General features: G+C 39.1%; 1 protein-coding gene across 1 annotated transcript; it reads left to right on the top strand.

The window, feature by feature from the left end:
• The first annotated feature begins 442 nt into the window (after positions 1-442).
• On the top strand, positions 443-23,118 carry dnah12 (dynein, axonemal, heavy chain 12). The gene is made up of 73 exons (XM_067528343.1): positions 443-557; positions 719-914; positions 1,064-1,151; positions 1,246-1,272; positions 1,355-1,544; positions 1,648-1,717; positions 1,817-1,975; positions 2,090-2,285; positions 2,675-2,863; positions 2,953-3,106; positions 3,194-3,285; positions 3,391-3,569; positions 3,658-3,793; positions 3,933-4,058; positions 4,143-4,277; positions 4,921-5,114; positions 5,190-5,433; positions 5,532-5,717; positions 5,807-6,007; positions 6,152-6,346; positions 6,432-6,553; positions 6,647-7,016; positions 7,135-7,254; positions 7,413-7,569; positions 7,660-7,832; positions 7,943-8,095; positions 8,202-8,441; positions 8,698-8,943; positions 9,068-9,187; positions 9,280-9,389; positions 9,534-9,717; positions 9,811-9,951; positions 10,051-10,134; positions 10,558-10,746; positions 10,866-10,985; positions 11,138-11,326; positions 11,404-11,555; positions 11,739-11,877; positions 11,977-12,143; positions 12,249-12,504; positions 12,615-12,911; positions 13,553-13,731; positions 13,918-14,110; positions 14,255-14,416; positions 14,503-14,697; positions 14,993-15,126; positions 15,209-15,371; positions 15,462-15,542; positions 15,671-15,847; positions 15,944-16,075; positions 16,157-16,246; positions 16,334-16,474; positions 16,581-16,822; positions 16,916-17,063; positions 17,171-17,316; positions 17,426-17,640; positions 17,735-17,927; positions 18,016-18,208; positions 18,298-18,470; positions 19,199-19,339; positions 19,442-19,600; positions 19,708-20,003; positions 20,080-20,333; positions 20,442-20,582; positions 20,675-20,812; positions 20,896-21,129; positions 21,290-21,478; positions 21,680-21,783; positions 21,876-22,080; positions 22,226-22,363; positions 22,446-22,537; positions 22,645-22,712; positions 22,875-23,118. Exons 2-73 carry the CDS (start codon positions 721-723, stop codon positions 23,063-23,065), a joined length of 11,991 nt encoding a protein of 3,996 aa, XP_067384444.1. The 5' UTR covers positions 443-557; positions 719-720; the 3' UTR covers positions 23,066-23,118.
• Positions 23,119-23,170: the final 52 nt, after the last annotated feature.

Below are 23,170 nucleotides of genomic sequence, written 5' to 3'. Positions count from 1 at the left end.
ATGGCATTGTGGTAAAATATATATAATAAATAATATAAAGCACATATTGTAAATGTAATGTAATGTAAATGAAATATTATGACTTCCGTCTTACTTTGGGATACTTTCAGCTAGAAACACCGTTCAAACTTCAAAACGTTGAGCTTATAAAGGACATTATTGTTTGTATACGAAATATCTTTCATCTGTTTAAGATTTTAATACATTTATATTTTAACAAATTTGATGACGCCATCAATTACATCTTCCTTACATCTTCAGTGACATCACATAATTGCCATGAAAGTATTTAGCCATTTCCAGTCTTTAGCCATTTCAGCAAAAGCAAAAATGTATTTATATTTTATTACAGATATTTTAAAATTCAAGTATATATTACTTGAAACGCCACACGTAAGAACATGACAACCCCCGCCTCTTTCCTAAGGCTGCCCCTTTAACTGTTACTATGGCAACACTGTTGCTGCTTCGAGCACTACACCGTAGTGAAGCTAATCTGAATAAAATGACATTAACGTTATCAAGTATCTAAGCTAGAAGATAATAAATAAGCGACGGTAAGATGACCTGCTAACCTCTCGTGTTTCACTGCAAATAACTTGTTTTCAATTCTGAGTCAACTAACGTAGCGTTAACTTAACACAGGTGTTACTTTGCCTCAGATTATTTTTGCTTCTGGTTCTTTTAAAAGCCACTTTTTTCCGTGGCTTTTTATTAGGGATGGCTACCTCTCCTGGAGTTTTCAAAGACACAGCGTCAAAGTGCATGTCAAAGTTTCCAGTCCTGCCTCCGATTGAAGGCACGGAGCAGCGGGAAGAGCTTGGGCCGGCCGCAGCAGCACGGGAGATAGTGCAGAAGAAGGTGCTCAGGCACAGAAGGAGTAAAGAGCAACGAGAGCAACTCCATATGATGTTGTATGTCTCCATATGACCCTTATTAAGGGTCAATGTTTCAGTCGTAGCCACAATGATAACACTATAATTTTTCAGTGGGCAGTTAAAAATTATTTTGGTCATCTAGTTTCATGTAATATGTCGTTTGATTGTTGAATAAATTATTACAGGGTGTCTAGAGCAATGGAGGCTTACAGACAGAGCACTGAGAGGAGAGAACTACACAGTCAGTCACCAGAGCCACAGTTTCCACATTCTGTATGACTTTTATCTATGCATACATTTTAAATTAAATAATTTTTTTAAATCATTGCATAGTGTCCCATGTAACATTTCAATACTTGCTTCACAGATGATAAGTGAAGAGCGGAAGCGTAGGGTAAGTTTTCTTTTTACTTTATCCGTTAAGAGACTAAAATCTATATCATACCTTTCTTATTTTATTGTGGCCCCATTTGCAGATGAACTACATTTTCCTAAAGCAGCGTGTGGAGAGTCATCCATTTGCTCCAATCGAACAGCAGTGGTTGGACTCCATTGTTTCCAGAGTCCCACCTAAGCTTAAAGAGAGCCCTAAGGCAAACAATTTACTACAGGAACTCTGCATGGAAGTCAGTAATAACTTTCGCACTGTGATTGTCAAGCACACAGGTATTGTCAGCAGTATTTGTCTGAATGACTGTATAAGCTTGCATGTAATACATGTGGACTACAGGTAACCTATATATCATTATGTGAAATTGTATCTATTTAGTCAACACAGTGCTAAAGAATCCACAGATTGAATCATCTGTCTCAGAAAAACAGACAGCTGCCCAACCAAAGTGAGTGTCTAACAAATGTAAACAGTTTATGTACAATAACCAAAAAGTAGTTGCTCTCGATAATGCAATATTGTAAAACACATTTCTAATCTTCTGCAGGATTCTTGATTTCTCCCGACCTTGGCATGATAGCTTTATCAGAAGCTACAAGATGATTAAAGCAAATTTGCACATTCTTCATCCAGTAATGCAAACTGTCTTGGAAATTGGCTACAATACATTTTCTCCACTGGTCCTGGTTGATCTTACAAGATGCAGGTAAGGAAAGTAAAGACTGTAACGTGGCACTTCTAAATTACAAGAATAACTACAAGACACGTTAAGATTAGGTCAACGTTCGTTTTGATTTCATCTTGGTTTCTGTTGGTTCAGAGCTTCAGGACCTGTTGATTGTAAGAGTCTACAGAACACAGTGGTAGTGGAGTGTAAGAAGACAGAAGATTGTATAATGAATATCTGGTTTCCTAAAATTATCCACTTACTAACTAATGAAGAAACACTGAGAGGAGTTAAAGAGGAGAAATTGGACGCTTTTTACAACTGTGCATCTACCCTCATCTCAAATCAGGTGGGATGATAACAATTTTAGACAGTTTTGACTTAACAAGTGTTAAATGGGCTATTTCAAATTTAAATTAAGGTTATTACCCTCATTGTAGACGGTTCTTAGCTGTGGTAAAGATACATTGTGTTTTTTGCAAACCACTTTTTAGAGGTATACAACTGTACAACTGAAATGGGTCAAGTTCTGTATCTTTGATTCAGATTATACTGTAAATTGAATTTTTCAGCAACATTTTAATCTAATTACTCATACAAATACTGCAGTAAGTTACAGATGTTTCAGATATGTTTTGTTAAACATGCACATATGTGTTCTGTGAGTATGTCTTCCTTTAGAATCTTCCTTCCAGAGAAAGCCGTACTCATGGACATTTTTCTTTTGAAAATATCTAGTTGAAGTCCCTGCTTCAGAAAACCATAGAGGACTTTGTCAATCTGTTTGATCCAAGCAGTCACTACTTCTTGCCCCTTTTCCGAATGGCCTTGACATTTGATGATGAAAATATGGAAATTTATCCTACCTCACAAGATCTGGAGGCTGATGTTTTGGGTATTCTTACAGCTATCACAAATACTTTGCAAGTAAGGTTATGTGCAATAGGCAGTATGGAACATTTTTTGTGTTAAATTCTGTTTTGAGCATTACTGATATCTAGAACATTGATACACAGAAAGTACAGACGGTCCAGTCATGGTTGACACAAGCCACATCTTTATATGTGGATGCCAAGGTGGCTAATCACATCCTTGCTTGGGCTAAGGTCACTGTAAAGAATGCTGTGTACGAGAATTTAGAGGAACCTGAAAAACATTTCCAGCATTATGGTAATGTTTTGTATATCAAACATTGTCTATCATTACCCAATCATCCTAATTCAGTTTATTTACTGACCTATCTATTTTACTTCATAGTTGACAACTATAGCTGGCTAGTTAATGGAACTGCACAGGCTCGAGTGAAGTTGTTTTTGGAGGAGGAGCACTCTTTTGAGGAATATACTCAGGTAAAAAAAGAGATCATAAAGTTAAATTTGAATATTTTATGCCTATTCTTGCTTTGTGGCCAGTTTGCCAATGACTGCCAATCTGTAATTTCACTGCTTTCAAAGCAAGTGGAGGAGTTTCGTGCACTTTCAAAGGAAATTATCAGCCTCCCAGCAAAAGCTTATTTTACCATGATCCACCTGGACTGTGAAGAGCTGAAACACGGATTGGCCAACAAAGCCAAAAGCTATGCGGAAATACTTTTGAATAAACTAGTTACCAGCCACCGTGAGCAGAATCTGCTGTAAGTCAGTTCTTGTATGATACTTAAACAGGATTTCCCCATTTTTCAAATGCTTACAATGAGATTAATATATAATATTTTTTCAAAGGATCTGCTCTGAATTTGAAGCCATTAAAGAGAAAGCTTTGCAGGTTCCACAGGATATAGAAGACATGGCTTACATGATCGATTACATAAATTCCACTAAGACAAAGGGTATCACAGACCTTAATGAAAAAATAAATGTGAGTTACCTGATGGTTTCATATATTAGTATTTTATGTCTTTCTTGTGTCTTATACTTGTATCCGATGCATAGGTAAATAACTTAAATTACCTTACATGATTTCCAACACTATTTACTAACGTATTGTGTTTTCACAGGAAGCCTACTGCAGAGTGGTCTACCTCTTGGATGTCCACATGATTGAACCAGATGATCTGGAGCTTAATTCAACTGTCTTTCTCTGGCCTCTAAACATCCTCAATGTTTTTGAACTAAATGAAGAGGTAATATTTTAGTGTTTGCCTACAACACTATTTTGTGGAGGAATTTTAAGAGTGACCTGATTCTGGACATTTATTATTTTCTAGGTAATGCATAGAGCCAAGCACAAGGGGGAGCAGGAGCTGCTTGCTAAAAGAGAAAGATTAATGGTACAACTGGAGAAGTTGGGACGCAGGATCGAGGAGCTTCCACATTGCTCAGAGCTGGATATGATGCAGCGGGTACTGTATCATCAGTACTTTAATATAACCTTGAAAGAATTGTTTAATTTCAAGGAATACATGTTTCCTCTCAGAGCCAAAGAAACAAAGGTTTCATTAGAGTGTGAATGGATGTCTTTTTGTGTAAGCTAGATTTGCACCCTGTCCATAGCATCTACAGAGTAAACAGTACAGCTAATGGATGGATGAATGGAAACATTTGTTTCAAAGATAGAAAACTGCCTGCCAGCACTCCTAAAGCAATTCACAATCTTGCAGCTCTTCCGTTTTTAAGATATTTATTATTGTAATGTTCTGTGGGCTTTAGAAGTGCTGGTTTAGTTACCTCAACGTATGACCAGGGTAACTGTTTACAACCTCTATGCTAAGCTAAGATAATCAGCTGCTACATATAGCTCTAGCATCATTGAACTAGATGAGCTTTTATCCAAGTCTTGGCAAGAAAGCAAACAAGCATTTTGGAATGACCTGTGGTTATATAAGATATTGTATATAATCCTATAACAAGAAAATACAAATCAATTCTGTTTTGCATTTGGGAGCATTTTCTTTTTGCCACTCCAAGATCGGAAGCTTTGTTATGTTTTGCTTTTTACACCAGAACAAATGTGGTACATTTATTTTTTTGTCGCTCTTTGGGCAGTATGTTGCGGATGTCAAAACAGTCCAGAAACTTCTGCAGGAAGCTGAGGAGGAAATTGCCCTCATTAACAAAGGAGAGTCCTTCTTCAATTGGGACCTAACTTGTTACCCAGAAGTTGAGATCATTAGACATACCATTGAACCATACCAGAAGTTGTTTGGACTCGTGCTAAAGTGGCAGCGTACTGAGGACAGGTATGTTTTTATTTTGACGTTCTGTTTGAATTTTTCATAAATCCTTAGATTACTTTTTATCCTCTTTTTGTATAGGTGGATGAATGGTTCTTTCCAAGACCTAGATGGTGAGAGCATGGAAACAAAAGTGGATGAGTTCCTCAAGGAGATCTTCAAGATGCTGAAGTTTTTCCAACAGAAACAGAAAAGGGCAGAGCAAGAGATGGAAAAGATTGCTGGCAAGACTCAGCAACAACCTGGTGATGATGATTCAAGAAAGCAAGAGCCCCCCACATTATTTTTGTGCTCCACTGTAATGAAGCAGATTAATACATTCAAGGTATTGTATGTAACAGTTTTTCCAAAGAGGCAAGTCTTGTAAGTGGAGTGTTACATGCTGATGCTAAATCATTATTGGAAATGTGCTTATGTCAACAGGAACATATCCCTCTAGTGTCCATCTTGTGCAATCCAGGAGTTAGAGCTCGCCACTGGGAACAGATGTCTACCATTGTGGGGTATAACCTCACTCCTGACTCTAGTACTACACTACACAAAGTTCTCCAGCAAAACTTGACTCCTCACCTGGAAGTGTTTGAATCTATCAGTGCTGCTGCTAGTAAAGTGAGAACTGACAGTTTTTTCTACAGCATTTAATTAAGTACTAAATCTGTGTGTTGAATGTTATAAACCCACACTTTGTTTTTCTACAGGAGTTTTCCCTTGAGAGGGCTATGCAAACCATGCTGCATATTTGGGATAATGTTTCTTTCCACCACCAACCTTACAGGGAGACAGGAGTGTCCATCCTGACTTCCTTGGATGAGATTCAGACAATGTTAGATGACCAGATAGTAAAGACTCAAACTATGAGGGGCTCACCATTCATCAAACCCTTTGAAACTGAGATCAAGGTTAGCTTCAAGTTTTGGCCATCTGTTTGACTGATGATCATGAATAAATACACAAATTGCATAACAGTTCTACCAGTTGAGAGAGTTTTAAATCTGACAATACCCAGTCCTGAAAAGCTGTAACAGTTTGTTGTTTATTGTTAGCTGTGGGAGGAGCGTCTCCTCCTTATTCAAGATACCATTGATGAATGGTTGAAGGTGCAGGCTCAGTGGCTTTACCTGGAGCCCATCTTCTCATCTCAGGACATCCTGCAGCAGATTCCAGAAGAAGGACGTCTTTTTCAAACCGTTGACAAAACCTGGAAAGAGGTCATGAGACACTGTGTTAAGGACCCTAAGGTACATGTGAAAATAGCTTTTAGTCATAATATTTCCTGAACAAAATATGATATGTTATTTGAGTTGACTGATCATTTGTAAACAGATTTTACCAGCAACGTCACTGCCTGGTTTGCTAGAGAAACTACAAAATTGCAACAACCTCCTGGATATTATCATGAAAGGGCTGAATGCCTATCTGGAGAAGAAACGTCTCTTTTTTCCACGGTAAACAAAGATATTTTTCTTTTGTTATGTTTCTCTTCAGTTTTTTGTAAAGTAGTCACAGATTTTCATACTTGTTTATATGACCACGGTCAGGTTTTTCTTCTTATCCAATGATGAAATGCTGGAGATTCTATCTGAGACCAAGGACCCATTGCGTGTTCAGCCCCATCTAAAAAAATGTTTTGAAGGTATTTCCACATTGGACTTCCAACCCAATCTGGATATACAGGCAAGGCAATCACACATATTGTTTTTGCAATGTGACACCATGATTGATGAGCTTTTGTCAAAACTTACAAATACTATTTTTGCACAGGCCATGTATAGCAGTGAGGGGGAGCGTGTCCAGCTAATCCAGAATATCTCCACATCTGAAGCCAAAGGAGCTGTGGAGAAGTGGTTGGTGCAGGTGGAGGATATGATGCTTCGCAGTGTTCGAGATGTAGTAGCAAGATCCAGGGTGGTGGGTTCACTGTTACCTTTACTTTAAACAATACACAGTACTGCAATTTATCAAATTAAATACCAACATATTGTGTGTGGATCACATCTAGATAGTTTGAGTTTTGTCATATTTACAGGCTTATGCTGAGACTGCACGCAGTCAGTGGGTCAAGGAGTGGCCAGGGCAGGTGGTGCTTTGCTCTTCCCAGATTTTCTGGACCTTGGAGGTCCATCAAGCCATCAGAGGAGGGGCCGATGTAGGTTTTTGCTGTAAATTTTGTTAAATGCTAACAATTACTGCTGAATCTTTTTTTTGTCAAGATGAGAAGATTTACCAAAGTTTCTTTAAATCAACATGACATTTTAACAACCTTGATAAAAAAAAAATTGGTAACTTGGCTTTTGTTGTCTGTAGGGTTTGAAAAATTACTATCAGCAACTCCAGACTCAGCTAAATAATATTGTGGAGCTGGTGAGAGGCAAACTACCCAAACAAACACGTATCACTTTAGGAGCACTGGTCACAATTGATGTCCATGCCAGGGATGTAGTCATGGACCTTATTGAGAAAGGTACCTTATAGCACAAAACAGAGGTAATAACTTTATAGAAAGGAAAAAACAATGACACAATGATACAGTCGTATTGTCTATTTTTACCAGGTGTATCACGTGAAACAGACTTCCAGTGGCTAGCCCAGCTTCGTTATTACTGGACCAATGACAATGTCCGTGTTCGCATAATCAACTGTGATGTTAAATATGCCTATGAGTACCTGGGCAACTCACCCCGCCTGGTTATCACTCCACTGACGGACAGATGCTACAGAACCTTAGTAACATATTAAACCATTTCTTATATTAACCACAAAAAACTTTATTGGCTTTATACTGGTAAGTGAACACATATTTTATTATGGCATATCAAAACCCTGCTTCTGTTTAGATTGGAGCTTTCTACCTGAATTTGGGTGGTGCACCTGAGGGTCCAGCTGGGACAGGAAAAACCGAAACCACCAAAGATCTAGCTAAAGCTCTAGCTGTGCAGTGTGTGGTCTTCAACTGTTCTGATGGACTAGATTACCTAGCTATGGGCAAAGTAACTTTAGCAGAATTTTTTAAAATTTATATTTATAGCTCTAATGCTGTAGTTAGGAATGCAAAACATCTATTATTAACATGTATTTTGATTTAATCTCTTATAGTTTTTCAAGGGTCTGGCTTCTTCTGGAGCCTGGGCATGCTTTGATGAGTTCAACCGTATTGAACTGGAGGTGCTTTCTGTTGTGGCCCAGCAAGTACTCTGCATCCAGAGGGCCATTGAGCTAAAGCTGGAGTACTTTGACTTTGAAGGAACCATGCTTAAACTCAATCCCAACTGCTTTGTGTCCATCACAATGAATCCTGGCTATGCAGGACGCTCAGAGCTCCCTGACAACCTTAAGGTCTTTACTAGTGAATTATTTTGATCAGACACTGTGGGTTTAGCATTTTACGTTATAAGTATATTGTGTCATCTTACTACAATGCATTGTCTATTAATCAAATTTCGCATAGTCACTATGGCTATACAAAATCAACTGATACACAGTGATGCACTGAGTGTGCTTTTAAATCAATTTAGTATATATATTAAAATATAAGCCATGTGGTAATGTCTAACAATGATGGTAACAGATTTATGTAATTTTCTCTGCACAGGTTTTGTTCCGAACAGTGGCCATGATGGTCCCCAACTATGCACTGATAGCGGAGATATCTCTTTATTCATATGGCTTCCTCAATGCCAAACCACTGTCTGTAAAGATTGTGATGACGTACAGGCTCTGTTCTGAGCAGCTCTCCTCTCAGTTCCATTATGATTACGGCATGAGGGCTGTCAAAGCTGTACTTGTTGCTGCAGGGAACCTTAAACTCAGGTTTCCTGAGGAGAATGAGGACATACTGGTATTTGCGCTGAATAAATACATTTGCTTAACACTGTCCATATAATACATTCTGATTGTTCACTTTTGTCAGTTGATTTGCGTACTTTGACTCTTTCACTTTTTCCACATGTTGCAATGTTCAGCTCCTGAGATCAATAAAGGATGTGAATGAGCCCAAATTTCTCTCCCATGATATTGCGCTATTCAATGGAATCACCAGCGATTTATTCCCAGGCATCTCCCTCCCTGAGGCTGACTATCAGGTCAGATAAGTTGATGTTATTACTTCTTATTTATGCCTATGTAATGTTTTTAAAATAATGTATTCTTATAATCTGTTTTATATCTTTATCAGATGTTTCTGGAGGCTTCTGCAGAATGCTGTAACAATCACAATGTACAGTCAACAGAAACCTTTTTACAAAAGATGATTCAGACATATGAGATGATGATAGTTAGACACGGGTATGTTTATTTCAGATTCAATTGTTACAATGTTTAGATACCTTGGTTACTGTGATTGCAGTTATTTTGAATTGCACATTGCTGTGAGATGGCTGGAGAGGAATATTTAAACCCTATACTACTGCAAGATACCCTTATTTCCAGGTTCATGCTAGTAGGAGAGCCTTTTGCTGGAAAAACCAAAGTGCTACATGTTCTCGCTGACACTCTGACTCTAATGAATGAGAGAGGGTATGGTGAAGAGGAAAAGGTCTTCTTCAGGACATTGAATCCAAAGTCTATCACCATGGGACAGCTCTTTGGACAGTTTGATCCAGTTTCCCATGAGGTAGGCCTACAACTTAGACCTATTGATTCTGTACATTTTGCTTCCTTTTTGATGTAGTCTTACTTATAAATGTTTGTTTTTCCTCATCATTAGTGGACTGATGGGATTGTGGCTAACACATTTCGTGAGTTTGCATCGGCTAGCACACCGGAACGTAAATGGGTGGTGTTCGATGGCCCCATAGATACACTGTGGATTGAAAGCATGAACACTGTGTTGGATGACAACAAAAAAGTTAATAACACACAGTCAAACTTTTAATATTCATTGTAAAGTTTGTCTGCATTTTGTGTAACATTTCCTGTGCTTTGTCACTTTATTTTTTATCCACAGTTGTGCCTGATGAGTGGTGAGATCATCCAGATGTCAAGTCAGATGAGTCTGATTTTTGAAGCAATGGATCTATCACAGGCTTCTGTAAGTTTGAAATATGTAATTTTTCTGACAAATGTATTTTTGTCCTGGTATGATTATTCTGTCTTCAAGTTCATGGGTTTTCAGTGCTTCTTCTAGAAGGTTATGCAGAATAGAATGGTGAGGAATATGACAACCCAATGGGAATTTAACAAGCCATATAATAATCATCACATTATTTGTTTGGCATTGACAAATACATTTTTCAAATGTAGTATGATTAGCTTGATATGTAGCTTGGTCACATAGTGTTGTATACTGTGCTAATACTGTTACGTTACTAGTATTAATACTGTGCAGTTTTACACTTGCAAACATCAAAATCTCTGTCTGTCTCAAATACCTAGAATAAGTCAGGTTATAGTATCTAGCTAGATTGACAGGATGTAATTGTCATAAGAAAAAGCTTTTTTTCTCTTATTGCAGCCTGCCACAGTCAGTCGTTGTGGTATGATCTACATGGAACCGTCTCAGTTGGGCTGGAACCCACTAGTAATTTCCTGGATGAATACACTTCCTGATCCTCTGCAGAGCCCAGACAGCCGCTCCCTACTGCTGGAGCTCTTCAACTGGCTCCTGCCACCTGCCCTCAAGATGCTGCGTAAACAGTGCAGAGTATGTAACCATAGGCCCCAGAACAATCCAGACACAAATATCTGTGAGGTGTTTATAAACTTGTATGAACCTATGTTTAAAAGACAGGCGTCATGCTGGATCATGGTCTTTTTTTACAGGAAGTTGTTTCCACTAGCAACAGTAATACCGTGATGTCTTTATGTCGACTCTTTGAAATGCTGCTCACTGAACCTGTAAAGACGGATCCTGGGGATAAAAATATCCGCACTTGGATCATGGTAAAGGACTGACTGCTTATATAATTTGAACAGCATTCTAACGTTTTTAATTCAACCTTATACTCATTCCTTGCACGGCGCTATACCTGCAAATGTTTCTATTGGTATTGATTGGTGAGTAAGATACCTCTTTTCCTTCTTTGTAATCACAGGCAGCTTTTGCATTCTCTCTGGTGTGGTCTGTGGGTGGGAGCTGTGATGCAGACAGCAGAGAGAAGTTTAGTGAGTTCTTTAGGGTAATTGTGGCAGGAAAGAAAGAAGAGCATCCAGTCCCTGCCACAGTGGGAAAATGGGATTGTCCAATGGATGAGAAAGGCCTGGTGTATGACTATTTTTATGAGGTATTTTGAAATTGCATAATTCAGACATGCCTTGCATGTGTTTAAATCTGTAAATTAGACTAACATTTCTCACACAGTTTAAAGGAAAAGGCCGCTGGGTTCACTGGAATGATGCCATCAAGAATGTCAACCTGGGGCACAGTAAAACCAAAGTGCAAGAGATCATCGTTCCCACCATAGACACAGTCCGCTACACCTACCTCTTGGACCTCTGTATCACCTATGGAGTGTAACTATTCTTAAAGATCAAAGTGGCAATGGTTACAAATGTCAAAAGGCCGTTATAAATAGTTGTTTTACGTCTACCTTTTACGTCTAACATTTTTAAACGTAATTAATCAATAATTTTAAACTGAATGTATTTACATTTAATTTAACAAAATGAATTTCATCATGTTTTTACTTTGCTCAGGCCTCTTTTGTTTGTTGGTCCTACTGGCACTGGAAAGTCAGTATATGTGAAGGAGAAACTGATGAACAGTTTGGACAAGGACCGCTATTTACCCTTCTTTGTCAATTTTTCAGCCCGCACTACTGCTAACCAAACCCAGGTCAGCATTTAATAACTGTGGATGAGGGAATGTCAAACAACTAAAAGTTTAATTATTTTAATCCTTTGTCCTTTATTCTTTATTTATTACATGTTCCAGAACATCATCTTGTCCAGATTAGACAAGAGAAGGAAGGGAGTGTTTGGGCCCCCCATGGGAAAGAAGTGTATCATCTTTGTAGATGACATGAACATGCCTGCATTGGAACAGTTTGGGGCACAGCCTCCTGTGGAGCTCCTTCGTCAGTATTTTGATCATGGAAACTGGTATGAACCATTTTTATATAAAGAAATGGGATAATGAGAAAGTGTAGTGCATTTGCTGCCTAAAAGGAGTAAAAAAGATAAACCTTATTTGTTATTTTGTGGCAGGTATGATCTAAAGGATACCTCTCAGATCACACTTGTTGACCTCCAGCTCATCTCAGCTATGGGCCCCCCTGGTGGTGGGAGGAATGCTGTGACATCTCGCTTCCTGCGGCATTTCAACATTTTTAGCATTAATGCATTCAGTGATGACACCATGATTCGCATATTTTCCCAAGTGGTGGCCACTTATCTCAAAAACCATGAATTCCCACCTGAATACTTTACTCTTGGGAACCAAATAGTGACAGCTACTTTGGAAGTGAGTCCTCTAAAGACACATATTGATATCAAAAGAACTGTTCATCTAATGTGGATGTTTCATGTAAAATATGCATTTACCAATGATATTTCATCTTTAAATTTTTGAAGGTATATAAGAAAGCCATGGAGAACCTGCTCCCAACTCCAGCAAAGTCTCACTACACTTTCAACCTGCGAGACTTTTCACGTGTTATCCAAGGCTGCCTTCTGCTGAGAAAGGAGTCTCTGGAGAACAAGCACACTATGATACGTTTATTTGTCCACGAGGTCTTTCGTGTCTACTATGACCGTCTGGTGGATGACAAAGATCGAGCATGGCTGTACCAGCTAATGAACAGCATTGTAAAAGATCACTTCAAAGAGAATTTTGACCAGGTGTTTGGTCATCTGAAACAAGGCAGTAAAGTAAGGTTTCATTTAGATTTTTTCAAGACCAAATCTAAAATGACCAGAATTGAACTATCAACTGCTGAGTAAATGTAACTTGTTATATTTTAGGTACTAATTGGTACAAAAATACCAATGTTATGGTTATAGAGTTATGTTCAGCTAGAGGAAATGACTTTTACTGGACCTCTGTGATGACACTTGAGGTTTCAAGAAAAGACCGTTTTTGAGTTTTAGACTTTTGGCTTGCGTGAGGATACCATATATTCTAACCCAGAAGACAAAATAATGAATTTTAAGGTCCAGACTTTTATTCATATTCCGTCATTTTTATTATCCTTTATTCAGACAGAGTTAACATTAAGGTAATGGAATAATTTTTCTTCAAAGTTAATTGTTTAGTAGTAGTAGTCGTTTATTCAGTCATGATCACACAGCATAGAAAAACAGATTTTTACAATAATAACAAATATATACATACTAGAAGACAAAAAAGGAAAACCACAGACTACATAGAATCCTAAATTAAACTAACCTCCAAAATGTTATTTATAAAGATCTACTCAATTTATAACTTTTTACAGCCACGCAAGTGTATCTGTAAAGCTGTACATTTTAATCCATTTTTATTTGTGCCCTCAAATGTCTTCCCTTCCCAGTTGGTTGAGGGAGACATGCGTAATCTTCTGTTTGGCGACTACATGAACCCTGACCTGGAGGGTGATGAGTGCCTGTATGCTGAGGTGTCCTCCATTGAGACCTTTGCTCAGGTGGTGGAGTTGTGTCTTGGTGAATACAACCAGATGCACAAAAATCGTATGAACCTTGTCATCTTCCGGTAAATAGCTGTTTTGAGCTAGTAATTAATTAATTAATTAATAATAAATTAATAATTCAGTGAAACTTATAAAATGTGGGGGTATTTCACAGAATTGGTATATTATCTTTTTAAGGTTTTTATACATTTTTTGTACAGGAAGCTTTAAGAAGAATTAACTAATAAAAAAAAATCTGCATTATGTAGCTACATCCTGGAACATCTGTCCCGTATCAGCCGAGTGTTGAAGCAGCCGGGAGGAAATGCCCTGCTTGTGGGAGTGGGAGGCAGCGGGCGCCAGTCCATCACTCGTTTGGCCACATCCATGGCCCACATGACTATGTTCCAGCCTGAGATCTCTAAGAGCTATGGGATGAATGAGTGGAGAGATGACCTCAAAGTAAGCTTTATGCTTTAAGTCAGACTTCAGTGTCATGTTATTTCATATATTATGAGTAATTTTGTAACTGTGCCTGTGGTCCGAAATTTGACAATTTTCAACACGTGTATATGTCCCTGGCTTTTCCTCACTGCACTATAACAGATGCTGCTGAAAAATGCTGGAGTGAAAGGTCAGAAGACAGTGTTCTTGCTAACTGATGCCCAGATCAAAGATGAGGCTTTTCTTGAAGATGTGGACAGTGTCTTGAACACAGGGGAGGTCCCCAATCTGTTTGCTATAGACGAAAAGCAAGAGATCATGGAGGTAGGTGGTTAAAAGAAGTTTAGACCCTTTTATACCTTGTGTAAAAGCCTTGTGTAATTATATTTATTTTATTTATGACACTCTAGACAGTGCGTCCTATTGCCCAGGCTGGTAATAAAACTTTGGAGTTGAGCCCTTTGACTCTCTTTGCATTCTTTGTGGCACGCTGTAAGGAGAACCTGCATATTATTGTGGCCTTCAGTCCTATTGGAGACGCCTTTCGAAACCGCCTGCGCCAGTTTCCATCTCTTATCAATTGCTGTACCATTGACTGGTTCCAGGTACTATACATATAGGCATTAAATAGGCGTTAAATTGCTTTGAATCTGCAGTAAGTTATGTGACATATAGCAGACCCTAAAAATACTACAAGCTATGTGTGTATCACTGTGTCATTCAGTAAGATAGTTGTCAGTGCTCCATGGGCCACAGATAACATCAAATGAAGAAAAGATTAATTCATAAACACAAATTTTCATTAATAAACACTATTCCTAACAGTGTCAGCAGTCTTTATTTACATCCTCATGTCCTTGTATCTATTCTCACAGTCCTTTCTGTCTCTTTACCCAACAGCCTTGGCCAGAGGAGGCCCTTGAGCGAGTAGCCAACTCCTTTCTGGGAACACTGGAGATGAATGAAAATGAGAGGCGGGAGGTCATACCCATCTGTAAAACATTCCATACATCCGCCCAGCAGCTCTCAGATAGGTATGATATGCAGTTATAACTTGTATATTCAAGTGTAAAGTTTTTTTCTATACCATTAATCATATTGTGGTTTTCGTTGCAGATTTCTCACAGAGCTCGGTCGCCATAATTATGTGACACCCACTTCCTACTTGGAACTAATTGCAGCTTTCCGTCTGCTGCTCACTCAGAAAAGAGACACTGTCATGAAAGCCCACCAGAGGTATACCAATGGCCTGGATCAAATTGCCTTTGCTGAATCTCAGGTATATGCCGCCCCACTTTTTCCTAGTTTTTTGTTTTTTCTTGTTAAACATACCCTTGCCGTGGTATATTTTAACAATATGTTTGTGTAGGTGGGTGTGATGAAGAAGGACCTGGTAGAACTACAGCCCAAACTGGAACAGGCAAAGATAGACAACATCAAAATGATGAAGGTGTCTAAATTATCAGCATTTTTATTGCCCTGAACATTGACTTTGTTGACAGTATTTATTGAATGTATATGGTAAATATAATTAAAATATACTTACATTTATATATAATATACTGTGATGGCTTTTAGGTGATTGAAGTGGAGTCTAAGGAGGTGGAAGCCAAAAGTAAAGTTGTGCGTGTTGATGAAGAGGTAGCAGCTGTAAAAGCCAGTGAGGCTCAGGCCCTGAAGAATGAGTGTGAGAGTGACTTAGCTGAGGCCATCCCTGCCCTGGAGGCTGCTCTCTCTGCTTTGGACACTTTGAAGGTCAGCACCATTCAACTGTACTGCTTAATTGCACCAAGTTTAGTCACTCAAACCAGTTTAGACAACTGAATTGCTCAAACTCCTTTTTTGTTTCAGCCCTCAGATGTCACAATTGTGAAGTCAATGAAAAATCCTCCTTCAGGTGTGAAGTTGGTGATGTCTGCTGTGTGTGTGATGAAAGACATAAAGCCAGATAAGATAACGGATCCAGCTGGCAGCGGAAAAAAGGTTGGACTAAGGAAAAATGAATGTTTTAACATGGCAACATAGCAACTTGCTCTAATATCCTAATGAATATTTTTTTTCTAGATTCTTGACTATTGGGGTCCAAGCAAGAAGCTGCTGAATGATATGAACTTTTTAAGAGATCTGAAAGAATATGACAAGGATAATATTCCTGTGAGTGTCTGGGGGAAACTACATTCTTACATTTCTAGGAAAGCACATTTTGCTCTGACTTAAACTCTTAATTTATGTTCATTGCAGGTCCCTGTGATGCAAAAGATCCGTAGTGAGTATATGACTAATCCTGATTTTGACCCCAGTATTGTGGCAAAGGCCTCTTCTGCAGCAGAGGGACTGTGCAAGTGGATCAAAGCAATGGAGGTGTATGACAGGGTGGCTAAGGTGCAGTGTTCCGGGATTTCCATAGATTATTTCTCATGATCTTTCCTGATAGCACATGCTGGCTTAAAACTCATTATTTGTTTTTACCCATTGTCTGTGGTTTTAGGTTGTGGCTCCTAAGAAGGCCAATCTTGCAGAGGCCCAGGCTTCACTAGCTGCTACCATGGCCCTGCTGGACCAGAAAAGAGCCGAATTGAAGGGGGTGGAGGACAGTTTGGCTGCACTTCAAAAAACCTTTCAGGAGAAGACAGACGAAAAAGCTAAGCTGGAGTTCGAGGTGGATTTGTGTGCCAGGAAGTTGGAGAGCGCAGAGAAACTCATTGGTGGTCTAGGTGGAGAGAAGACCAGGTGATGATGATGCACAAATGTATTTTGGTTCATTACTTCTTGCAATAATAATAATTATAAAAGTCCACTAACTGAAGTAATTTCTGTCTTCAGATGGTCTAAGTCAGCAGATGACCTACAGAACACATATGATAACCTGACTGGGGATGTTCTTATCTCTGCTGGTGTCATTGCCTACCTAGGAGCTTTCACTGCTGGCTTCAGACAGGACTGTACAAAGTTGTGGACCAAAATCTGCCAAGTAACTCTCCACCGGTTCTATATTTTTCTGATTGTTTAGTTGCAGTCATTAATATAGACATAAATAATTTCTTATTATCTATTTTTCACTTGCCTTAAAATCCCTAGTCAAAGAATATTCCATCATCCGATGACTTCAGTCTCAGTAAGACCCTCGGAGATCCTATTAAGATCAGGACATGGAACATTGCAGGCCTTCCCAGTGACTCTTTCTCTATCGACAATGGTGTTATCGTCAGTAATTCACGTAGATGGTGGGTCTGTGTGATTAAAATCATTTGTGACTGGTTACAATTTCCGTACTATTTAAGCATTTTCACAGAATTAAAAAAAAAAAGTTGTTTGATGTTTATGTTTTTTTAGGCCCTTGATGATTGATCCTCAGGGTCAAGCCAACAAGTGGATCAAGAATTCGGAGAAAGACAACAACCTGAGTCTAATCAAGCTGACTGATGCAGACTACATGAGAACTTTGGAAAACTGTATTCAGTTTGGGACACCTTTGCTACTGGAAAATATAGGCGAAGAGCTGGACCCCTCGTTAGAACCACTGCTGCTGAAACAAACCTTTAAACAAGGTACTGGACATGCGAAATGTCTTCCAAATGGCTATCGGATATTTGAAGTTTAAACTGTTAAAATTACGGGTTCAAAACCTTCTGTTTCAACTAGGTGGTATGGATTGCATCAGACTCGGGGAAAGTGTGATTGAATACTCCAGTGATTTTCGTTTCTACATTACCACTAAGTTAAGAAATCCCCACTACCTACCAGAGCTGGCCACTAAGGTGTGTCTGCTTAATTTCATGATCACCCCAGAGGGCTTGGAGGAACAGCTACTAGGGATTGTGATTGCCAAGGAGAGGTAGTGTTCATAAATAGTGACTTTGGTCTTCCACAGTTGTTATACTTGTCAGTTTGATAGAACTTTTTTTTTTTCTTCTGCTCTACAGGCCTGAACTGGAAGAGGAAAGAAATGCACTAATCCTACAGTCAGCTGTAAATAAGAGGCAGCTGAAGGAATATGAAGACAATATCCTGGATTCATTGCAGTCAGCTGGGGGAAATATACTGGAGGATGAGAGTGCCATTCAGAGTCTAGACTCCGCAAAGATCATGTCTGATGAGATTACCAAGAAACAGCATGTGTGGATCACACCGAGAAAATATTATTTTGATTGTGAATTTGATATTTGTGAATTTTATTAACATATTTCTGCATACATATTTCCCAGGCTGCAGAGAAGACAGAGATAAAAATAGCAGAGTCCAGAGAAGGTTACAGAGCCATTGCCAAGCACTCCTCTATTCTGTTCTTCAGCATTGCTGATCTCACCAACATAGACCCAATGTACCAGTACTCTCTCAGCTGGTTTGTCAACCTCTACATTAATTCTATACAGGACAGGTAAGTGATGCAAATAAAGGCTATTACATTGTATCCCAAAATAGAAGAAGGAAGGAAAATAATTAGAATAATAATTGCTTAGTTTTTATTTAGATGTCAGGCTCAATTTTTGTCTTAGCCAGAATTTCAATCAAATTACACACTGGTATGACTGCTCATGGTACACTCTTTTGTCTTTTACCTGTAACTGTTTTCACTAACAGTTATATGGCTGTTAGTGAAAGTAAAAGTATTGTAACCAGCGCTGGCAAGTGGGAAGCTCAAATGTAACTTAAACTGTAACTTTTTACTTATGCAGCAAAAGAGTGCCCTGTACACACCGGGGAAATTACTTTTGTACAATAACATCACGAATAACAATTGAGGAAATAGTAGGTATTTTTGTGCCCTAAACGTGACTTAAGCTCCTTGTTTAGTAAGCAAAGCTTCAGCTAAAGTTTGACATTCCAGCATATGGAAAGCAAAATAAACACTGCTCTGCCAGATATAATGTAGGTTAAACATAGGCCCATCCCCAGTCACGCAGTCCCAGTCTCAAGCCTGGTAGAAATTGGGGAGGGTTGTGTCAGGATGGGCATCTGGTATAAAAACTGCCAAATCAACATGCAGACAAATGATCCACTGTGGTGACCCTGAACCCATAAAATAAGCCGAAAAAAAAAAAAAAAAGCTTATGTAATTTTTATCAATTAATCTATGTTAGTCTAAAACTTTTATTTATTCACCAGCAACAAGTCCAAGATTCTGGAGAGGAGGCTTCGATACCTGATTGATCATTTCACCTATAACCTATACTGCAATGTGTGCCGCTCTCTGTTTGAGAAGGACAAACTCCTCTTCTCCTTCCTCCTCTGCTGCAATCTACTTCTGTAAGTGTTAAAATTGCTGGGAGACTTTGATTAGGTTAGTAGAATTTCATTTAGCCTTTTAACCACATTTTTGTGCTATATTCTCCTGATTTTTCCATTCAGAGCAAAAGCAGAGATTGAATACTCTGAGCTCATGTTCTTGCTGACTGGAGGGGTTGGCCTGCAGAACACCACTGCTAACCCTGACCCCAGCTGGCTTCAGGACAAGAGCTGGGATGAGATCTGTAGAGCCAGTGAGCTGCCTGGCTTACATGGAATAAAGTAAACCGCATCCCTCAACCACAGATTTGCTTTTTCAGAAGTTATGTCTTTTCTCTTTGTTATTCCTTTTACAACTGGATTTAACGTTGGTGGTATGAAATCCACAGAGAGGCTTTCATCAAGAATCCAGGAGACTTCAGGCCTATTTATGAGAGCAAAGAGCCATATACCATTCCTCTGCCCACTCCATGGCTTGAACAACTCAACGACCTGCAGAAAATGATCATTGTCCGCTGTCTTAGGCCTGATAAGATAGTGCCAGCCGTGACTGAATATGTAACTAGCAAACTGGGGAAGAAGTTTGTACAGCCCCCTCCTTTCGACCTCAGTAAGAGCTACCTTGACTCCAACTCAACCATCCCGCTCCTGTTTGTGCTGTCTCCAGGAGCTGATCCCATGGCAAGTAAGTCATATGACCACACAAAGATTGTTTCATTTAATTTTAGTCCAGGAAATGATAAAAAAATAACAATCCACAGGCTTACTGAAGTTTGCCAGTGACAAAAACATGATTGGTGCCAAGTTCCAATCCATCTCTCTGGGTCAGGGCCAGGGCCCTATTGCAGCTATAATGATATCAACAGCGATGCAGGATGGAACATGGGTGTGTTTACAGAATTGTCACCTGGCTGTTTCCTGGATGGCCACTCTGGAGAAAATTTGTGAGGACTTCTGTCCAGCCACATGCCACCCAGACTTCCGTCTTTGGCTCACAAGCTACCCTTCATCCAAGGTAAACAACAACATTTTATTTTGTTCATACATTAACAGCTTTAAGCAGCAATATGTCAGATTTCCCCTCACTGTAGTAATAAAGAAATAACTTCCTGTCTAATGTCAGTTTCCAGTTACCATCTTGCAGAATGGGGTGAAAATGACAAATGAGCCTCCAACAGGACTTCGACTCAACTTACTACAGTCTTACTTGTCAGATCCTATTTCCGACCCAAATTTCTTCAGTAACTGCCCCAATAAGGAGCTGGTAAGTTGGTATGGGTCATTTTCATTTTGCGTGCCACATGAATAGATCTCTCGCCAAAAGGACATTCTCTGACTCTCTGATTTCCCCAATAGATCTGGGAGAAGCTACTGTATGGATTGTGCTTTTTCCATGCACTTGTTCAGGAGAGAAAGAAGTTTGGTCCACTGGGCTGGAATATTCCCTATGGTTTCAATGAGTCTGACCTCCGTATAAGCATCAGACAGCTACAGGTAGGTTCATTCGGGGAGTCGATGGATGAGTTTCTCTCATCACAGCAATCTATAATGCATATAATTGTTTGATATCTCTTTAGCTGTTTGTGAATGAATATGATGAGGTGCCGTTCGAGGCCATAACCTATCTGACTGGGGAGTGTAATTATGGTGGCCGCGTGACAGATGACTGGGACAGGCGGCTCCTGCTGACCATCTTAGCGGACTTCTACAACAAGGATGTAATTGAGAAACCCCGGTACCCTTTCTCACCAAGTGGTGAATACTATGCTCCCCCTAAATCTGTGTTTGAGGATTACATTGCATTTATCAAGGTAAAAATGCTCAATCAACACAATGAAATGATAAATATGCACTGTATTATGTTTCTCTGAATATAATGACTTCAGACTGGGTAACAAAACAAATGTTATGTTAACAAATGTTAAACAAATGTTATGTTACAAATCTAACAAAACAAATTTTATGTTACAGGGACTTCCATTCAGCCAGCATCCAGAGGTGTTTGGAATGCATGAAAATGTGGACATTTCTAAAGATCTTCAGCAGACAAAGTTGTTATTCGATTCACTACTACTTACACAGGGTGGTGGAGCTAAGGGAGGAGGCAGCTCTGGCAGTGACAACACACTGTACGATATAGCAAATGACATCCTTACCAAGGTATAAATTAGTCAATTCTCTTTATTTAGCTAACTTGACCATATTAACAGCCATACTACTGTTGGCTTATTGTCCACCACTTAAGACTATAAAGGCTTAAATATCTTCACCTGAATGTGCTAATTTCTGTTTTCTTTTCTTGATCTTAATTTGGAGGCCCTGTGCTAAATATTTGTAACTAAAAGCTTTACTTTTTTTCAGCTTCCAAAAAATTTTGACACAGAAGCAGCTCTCTTGAAGTTCCCAGTGTGCTACGAGGAGAGTATGAACACCGTACTTGTCCAAGAGATGGAGCGCTACAACACGTATGGACACCCAACTCAGGGCATGGCTTTATTAAGTACAGCACATCACTACCTTTTTTATGTACTTGACTCTTGTTTTTGCTTCCTCACAGACTGTGTAGTGTAATCCGTGTGAGTCTACAGAACCTGCTGAAGGCTATTAAAGGTTTGGTGGTGATGGATGCTGAACTGGAAGCTGTTGCAGGCAGCTTGATAGTGGGCAAGGTCCCAGAAAAATGGGCAAAGCGCTCCTACCTTAGCCTCAAGCCACTAGGCAGCTATGTTACTGACTTTCTTTTAAGGCTGAAGTTTTTGCAGGTGAGATTGGTTGACAAAAATCATTTAGAAAAATGCTATTTTCTCTAGTTTGCTATAGGAAAATGCATCATATGCCTGAATATGAGTAAATGGAAGTTTGCTCAGTTTTTACTGTACTTTTCCACTTTTACTTCTGTATTTGTAGGATTGGTACAACACATGTCGGCCCCATGTTTTCTGGCTGTCTGGCTTCTTCTTCACCCAGGCCTTCCTGACAGGGGCTATGCAAAACTATGCCAGGAAATATCAAATACCCATTGATCTGCTAGGATTTGATTTTGAGGTCAGAAGACACTCTATTTGTAATACATTTGTCTCCGCATGAGAGCCCGGAGAGGATACTAAACTTTGGTTTTATGGTACAGGTTCTTCCTATTGATGAGTCAGAAACATCACCTGAGGATGGTGTTTATGTTACTGGATTGTTTTTAGATGGAGCTCGATGGGACAAAGGAAGGTAGATGCTAATAATAGTGTAAAAGCTATACTATTGCATTAAGTTATGACTGTGAAAAGCAAGGAGAGTTAATAAAATGTAACTAGAGTTCGTCTCTCTATCATCAGTGGAGTTCTGGCTGAACAGTATCCCAAAATCCTATTTGACTCGATGCCCATCATCTGGATAAAACTTAGTGAGTATTAGCTTTCTTTGTAGCCTGTCTGCTAAAGGTCTGAAAAAATGAAACACGTGTTTTTAAAACCCCAAATTGTTATTTATGTTCTATTTAGTTCTCATTTTATTTGTTTCTCTGCATCCTGTTGTCTTTGTTTGTTTCCTTCCTTCTCCTACTCAGCTAAAAAGAAAATCAGTCAACCTCAGAAACTGTATATTTGCCCTCTTTACAAGACCAGTGAGAGGAAGGGCACCCTTTCTACCACAGGCCACTCCACCAATTTTGTCATTTCCATGATGTTGCCTACAAGCAAGGTCCCTCAACACTGGATCAAGCGGGGTGTGGCCATGCTCTGCCAGCTTGATGACTGATGTTCGACATACAACACACACAAGATCGCAGCACTTTACTGTGGCACATTAAATACAATGAATAAAGTTTCTAATAATTAAAAAAAATGAAATGGTGGAGTTCTT

Source organism: Channa argus, chromosome 13 (assembly GCF_033026475.1).
Source record: "Channa argus isolate prfri chromosome 13, Channa argus male v1.0, whole genome shotgun sequence".
Taxonomy (NCBI): Eukaryota; Metazoa; Chordata; class Actinopteri; order Anabantiformes; family Channidae; genus Channa; species Channa argus.
The sequence above is the reverse complement of the archived record's forward strand: the minus strand, read 5'-3'. Positions and strand labels throughout refer to the sequence as shown.

Excerpts from the sequence above, each read along its gene's own strand:
- dnah12 (XM_067528343.1), top strand. The coding sequence starts at position 721 with ATGGCTACCTCTCCTGGAGTTTTCAAAGACACAGCGTCAAAGTGCATG. Across the intron at positions 8,442-8,697 it reads AGCTCCCTGACAACCTTAAG|GTTTTGTTCCGAACAGTGGC; the intron begins GTCTTTACTAGT and ends TTCTCTGCACAG. Across the intron at positions 9,952-10,050 it reads TGTTGGATGACAACAAAAAA|TTGTGCCTGATGAGTGGTGA; the intron begins GTTAATAACACA and ends TTTTATCCACAG.